Consider the following 6,022-nt stretch of genomic DNA (forward strand, 5'->3'; position numbering starts at 1 on the left):
AACAGGAGGAGGCCATTCAGCTCCTCGAGCCTGTTACACAGGAACAGGAGGAGGCCATTCAGCCCCTCGAGCCTGTTACATTAGGAACAGGAGGAGGCCATTCAGCCCTTCGAGCCTGTTGCATTAGGAACAGGAGGAGGCCATTCAGCCCCTCGAGCCTGTTACATTAGGAACAGGAGGAGGCCATTCAGCCCTTCGAGCCTGTTGCATTAGGAACAGGAGGAGGCCATTCAGCCCCTCGTGCCTGTTACATTAGAAACCGGAGGATGCCATTCAGCCCCTCGAGCCTGTTATGTTAGGAACAGGAGGAGGCCATTCAGCCCCTCGAGCCTGTTACATTAGGAACAGGAGGAGGCCGTTCAGCCCCTCGAGCCTGTTACACAGGAACATGTGGAGGCCATTCAGCCCCTCGAGCCTGTTACACAGGAACAGGAGGAGGCCATTCAGCCCCTCGAGCCTGTTACATTAGGAACAGGAGGAGGCCGTTCAGCCCCTCGAGCCTGTTACACAGGAACATGTGGAGGCCATTCAGCCCCTCGAGCCTGTTACACAGGAACAGGAGGAGGCCATTCAGCCCCTCGAGCCTGTTACACAGGAACAGGAGGAGGCCATTCAGCCTCTCGAGCCTGTTACATTAGGAACAGGAGGAGGCCATTCAACCCCTCAAGCCTGTTACATTAGGAACAGGAGGAGGCCATTCAGCCCCTCGAGCCTGTTACATTAGGAACAGGAGGAGGCCATTCAACTCCTCAAGCCTGTTACATTAGGAACAGGAGGAGGGCATTCAGCCCCTCGAGCCTGTTACATTAGGAACAGGAGGAGGCCGTTCAGCCCCTCGAGCCTGTTACACAGGAACATGTGGAGGCCATTCAGCCCCTCGAGCCTGTTACACAGGAACAGGAGGAGGCCATTCAGCCCCTCGAGCCTGTTACACAGGAACAGGAGGAGGCCATTCAGCCTCTCGAGCCTGTTACATTAGGAACAGGAGGAGGCCATTCAACCCCTCAAGCCTGTTACATTAGGAACAGGAGGAGGCCATTCAGCCCCTCGAGCCTGTTACATTAGGAACAGGAGGAGGCCATTCAACTCCTCAAGCCTGTTACATTAGGAACAGGAGGAGGGCATTCAGCCCCTCGAGCCTGTTACATTAGGAACAGGAGGAGGCCGTTCAGCCCCTCGAGCCTGTTACACAGGAACATGTGGAGGCCATTCAGCCCCTCGAGCCTGTTACACAGGAACAGGAGGAGGCCATTCAGCCCCTCGAGCCTGTTACATTAGGAACAGGAGGAGGCCATTCAACCCCTCAAGCCTGTTACATTAGGAACAGGAGGAGGCCATTCAGCCCCTCGAGCCTGTTACATTAGGAACAGGAGGAGGCCATTCAACCCCTCAAGCCTGTTACATTAGGAACAAGAGGAGGCCATTCAGCCCCTCGAGCCTGTTACATTAGGAACAGGAGGAGGCCATTCAACCCCTCAAGCCTGTTACATTAGGAACAGGAGGAGGCCCATTCAGCCCCTCGAGCCTGTTACATTAGGAACAGGAGGAGGCCATTCAACCCCTCAAGCCTGTTACATTAGGAACAGGAGGAGGCCATTCAGCCCCTCGAGCCTGTTACACAGGAACAGGAGGAGGCCATTCAGCCCCTCGAGCCTTTTACATTAGGAATAGGAGGAGGCCATTCAACCCCTCAAGCCTGTTACACCATTCAGTGAGATAGTGGCTGATCTGTGACCTAACTCTATCCACCCGCCTTTTCCCCCAATCCCTCGGTGCCTTTGGTGAATAAAAAGCTGTCAGTCTCCGATTTAAAATGTAACAATTGATTTTCCATTGATTGCTGTTTGCGGAGAGAGTTCCAAACTTCTGTCGCTCAGTGGGAGCACCCGTGCCAAACGTCAGAGGCTGACACTCCCAGTGCAGTACTGAGGGAGCCCCGCACTGTCGGAGGGGCAGTACTGAGGGAGCGCCGCACTGTCGGAGGGGCAATACTGAGGGAGCGCCGCACTGTCGGAGGGGCAGTACTGAGGGAGCGCCGCACTGTCGGAGGGGCAATACTGAGGGAGCGCCGCACTGTCGGAGGGGCAGTACTGAGGGAGCGCCGCACTGTCGGAGTGGCAGTACTGAGGGAGTGCCGCACTGTCGGAGGGGCAGTACTGAGGGAGTGCCGCACTGTCGGAGGGGCAGTACTGAGGGAGCGCCGCACTGTCGGAGGGGCAGTACTGAGGGAGTGCCGCACTGTCGGAGGGGCCGTCTTTCAGATGAGACATTAAACCGAGGCCCCGTCTGCCCTCTCGGGTGGATGTAAAAGATCCCGGGGCCACTATTGGAAGAAGAGCAGGGGGAGTTCTCCCTGTGTCCTGGGGCCAATATTTATCCCTCGACCAACATCACTGAAACAGATGATCTGGGTCATTATCACATCGCTGTGTGTGGGAGCTTGCTGTGCGCAAATTGGCGTTTCCCACTTTACAACAGTGAGCGCACTCCGATAGTACTTCATTGGCTGTAAAGTAGTTTGGGACGTCCGGTGACCGTGAAAGGCGCTATATAAATGGGGTCTTTCTCGATGTAACTGCCGGCAGACACACACTCCCACTGAGCAGGCAAGGCCCAGGCTCCGTCCTTGGCCTACGATGGGCCTCATGGTGACCATTGCCGTTGGGACTGCCCTGGGTCTCCCCTCACTGACCACACTCCACGGGCCGGCGCCGGGACTCACAGACTGCTGCCGACCCCAGGACGTTGTGAGGGGGCTTGCATTGGTTCCGAGGGGCTGAATGGCCTCCTCCTGTCAACATGTTGTCGGAGATTCCCTCACATGTTTCTCTCTCTCTCTCTCTCTCTCTGCAGTTTGTGAAGTGTGGCTTTGCCGGATCGAACTTCCCCGAGTACATCTTTCCCGCCCTGGTGGGACGTCCCATCATCCGATCCACGACCAAAGTGGGAAACATCGAGATCAAGGTATTGTATTCCCCACCTAACCCCGTGTACCTGCCCTGGGAGTGTGTGATGGGACAGTGTAGAGGGAGCTTTACTCTGTATCTAACCCCCTGTACCTGCCCTGGGAGTGTTTGATGGGACAGTGTAGAGGGAGCTTTACTCTGTATCTAACCCCCTGTACCTGCCCTGGGAGTGTGTGATGGGACAGTGTATAGGGAGCTTTACTCTGTATCTAACCCCCTGTACCTGCCCTGGGAGTGTTTGATGGGACAGTGTATAGGGAGCTTTACTCTGTATCTAACCCCCTGTACCTGCCCTGGGAGTGTTTGATGGGACAGTGTAGAGGGAGCTTTACTCTGTATCTAACCCCGTGCTGTACCTGCCCTGGGAGTGTTTGATGGGACAGTGTAGAGGGAGCTTTACTCTGTATCTAACCCCGTGCTGTACCTGCCCTGGGAGTGTTTGATGGGACAGTGTAGAGGGAGCTTTACTCTGTATCTAACCCCGTGCTGTACCTGCCCTGGGAGTGTTTGATGGGACAGTGTAGAGGGAGCTTTACTCTGTATCTAACCCCCTGTACCTGCCCCGGGATGATGTGTGTGTGTTGGGCAGGACCTGATGGTGGGTGATGAGGCCAGTGAGCTGCGCTCGATGCTGGAGGTGAACTACCCGATGGAGAATGGCATTGTGCGGAACTGGGACGATATGAAGCACCTTTGGGACTACACCTTTGGGCCTGAGAAGCTCGGCATCGACCCCCACAACTGCAAGATCCTGCTGACCGAGCCCCCCATGAACCCCATCAAGAACCGGGAGAAGGTGATCGAGGTAAGGGCCAAGGGGGCCTCCCCGAGGGTGGGGGGAGGGCCGGGTCCCGACGTGAATAGGTGGTCCACGGGGCACCTCGGCCGAAAGGCCTTCCTGTGTTCCAGTCGCCTGGCCATTGGGCCATCACGGCCGAGCTATTGGGCCAAGTGAGGCATCACAGTCGAGCTATTGGGCCATGTGAGGCATCACAGTCGAGCTATTGGGCCATGTGAGGCATCGCAGCTGAGGCAATTGGACCATGTGGGGCATCAAAGCCGAGCTATTGGGCTGCGTGAGGCATCACAATCGAGCTATTGAGCTGTGTGAGACAGCACAGCTGAGATATTGAACCATGTGAGGCATCACAGCTGAGCTATTGAACCATGTGGGGCATCAGAGCCAAAACTGTTGGGCTGTGTGAGGGTAGCTGGATTAACATCAGCACAGATACAGTCAGTAACACAGGGTGCTGGGGGAGAGGGGTTACTGAGTGACAGTGTGAGGGAGCTGGATTAACATCAGTAGAGATACAGTCAGTAACACAGGGTGCTGGGGGAGAGGGGTTACTGAGTGACAGTGTGAGGGAGCTGGATTAACATCAGTACAGATACAGTCAGTGACACAGGCTGCTGGGGGAGAGGGGTTACTGAGTGACAGTGTGAGGGAGCTGGATTAACATCAGTACAGATACAGTCAGTAACACAGGGTGCTGGGGGAGAGGGGTTACTGAGTGACAGTGTGAGGGAGCTGGATTAACATCAGTACAGATACAGTCAGTGATACAGGGTGCTGGGGGAGAGGGGTTACTGAGTGACAGTGTGAGGGAGCTGGATTAACATCAGTAGAGATAGAGTCAGTAACACAGGGTGCTGGGGGAGAGGGGTTACTGAGTGACAGTGTGATGGAGCTGGATTAACATCAGTACAGATACAGTCAGTAACACAGGGCGCTGGGGGAGAGGGGTTACTGAGTGACAGTGTGAGGGAGCTGGATTAACATCAGTAGAGATAGAGTCAGTAACACAGGGTGCTGGGGGAGAGGGGTTATTGAGTGACAGTGTGAGGGAGCTGGATTAACATCAGTACAGATACAGTCAGTAACACAGGGCGCTGGGGGAGAGGGGTTACTGAGTGACAGTGTGAGGGAGCTGGATTAACATCAGTACAGATACAGTCAGTAACACAGGGCGCTGGGGGAGAGGGGTTACTGAGTGACAGTGTGAGGGAGCTGGATTAACATCAGTACAGATAGTCAGTAACACAGGGTGCTGGGGGAGAGGGGTTACTGAGTGACAGTGTGAGGGAGCTGGATTAACATCAGTAGAGATACGGTCAGTAACACGGGGCGTTGGGGAGAGGGGTTACTGAGTGACAGTGTGAGGGAGCTGGATTAACATCAGTACAGATACAGTCAGTAACACAGGGTGCTGGGGGAGAGGGGTTACTGAGTGACAGTGTGAGGGAGCTGGATTAACATCAGTACAGATACAGTCAGTAACACGGGGCGCTGGGGGAGAGGGGTTACTGAGTGACAGTGTGAGGGAGCTGGATTAACATCAGTAGAGATACAGTCAGTAACACAGGGTGCTGGGGGAGAGGGGTTACTGAGTGACAGTGTGAGGGAGCTGGATTAACATCAGTAGAGATACGGTCAGTAACACGGGGCGCTGGGGGGAGAGGGGTTACTGAGTGACAGTGTGAGGGAGCTGGATTAACATCAGTACAGATACAGTCAGTAACACAGGGCACTGGGGGAGAGGGGTTACTGAGTGACAGTGTGAGGGAGCTGGATTAACATCAGTACAGATACAGTCAGTAACACAGGGTGCTGGGGGAGAGGGGTTACTGAGTGACAGTGTGAGGGAGCTGGATTAACATCAGTACAGATACAGTCAGTAACACAGGGTGCTGGGGGAGAGGGGTTACTGAGTGACAGTGTGAGGGAGCTGGATTAACATCAGTAGAGATACAGTCAGTGAATGAGGTTTAGAAGGGGGTGGGGGAGAGGATGAGGGGGGTAATCGGGGCTCTATGAGGTGATGTTTCGAAGGGCTGCCACACTGATTTGCCCCTCCTGTTCCGTGCAGGTGATGTTTGAGATGTACCAGTTTGAGGGGCTTTACATCGCAATCCAGGCCGTACTGACGCTGTACGCCCAAGGTAACCCCCCCTCCCTACCCACACACACGCACCGGGGCTGTGCTACCCCCTCTCTTTCCCGCCCCCCCCGCCATCTCTCCCATCCCCCCCTCTCTCTCTCTCTCTCGCTCTCC

The 6,022-nt window shown here is 55.2% G+C and overlaps 1 protein-coding gene across 1 annotated transcript in view; it reads left to right on the forward strand.

Annotated features, from left to right (window-relative positions):
* The window catches only part of LOC139239522 (actin-related protein 2-like), a 143,522-nt gene that overhangs the window by 14,922 nt on the left and 122,578 nt on the right, over nucleotides 1-6,022 (forward strand). The window contains exons 2-4 of the mRNA XM_070868328.1: nucleotides 2,854-2,964; nucleotides 3,556-3,771; nucleotides 5,837-5,909. Coding sequence (XP_070724429.1) covers nucleotides 2,854-2,964; nucleotides 3,556-3,771; nucleotides 5,837-5,909 — 400 coding nt within the window. The remainder of the gene's footprint in view (nucleotides 1-2,853; nucleotides 2,965-3,555; nucleotides 3,772-5,836; nucleotides 5,910-6,022) is intronic.

Source organism: Pristiophorus japonicus, chromosome 27, assembly GCF_044704955.1.
Source record: "Pristiophorus japonicus isolate sPriJap1 chromosome 27, sPriJap1.hap1, whole genome shotgun sequence".
Taxonomy (NCBI): domain Eukaryota; kingdom Metazoa; phylum Chordata; class Chondrichthyes; family Pristiophoridae; genus Pristiophorus; species Pristiophorus japonicus.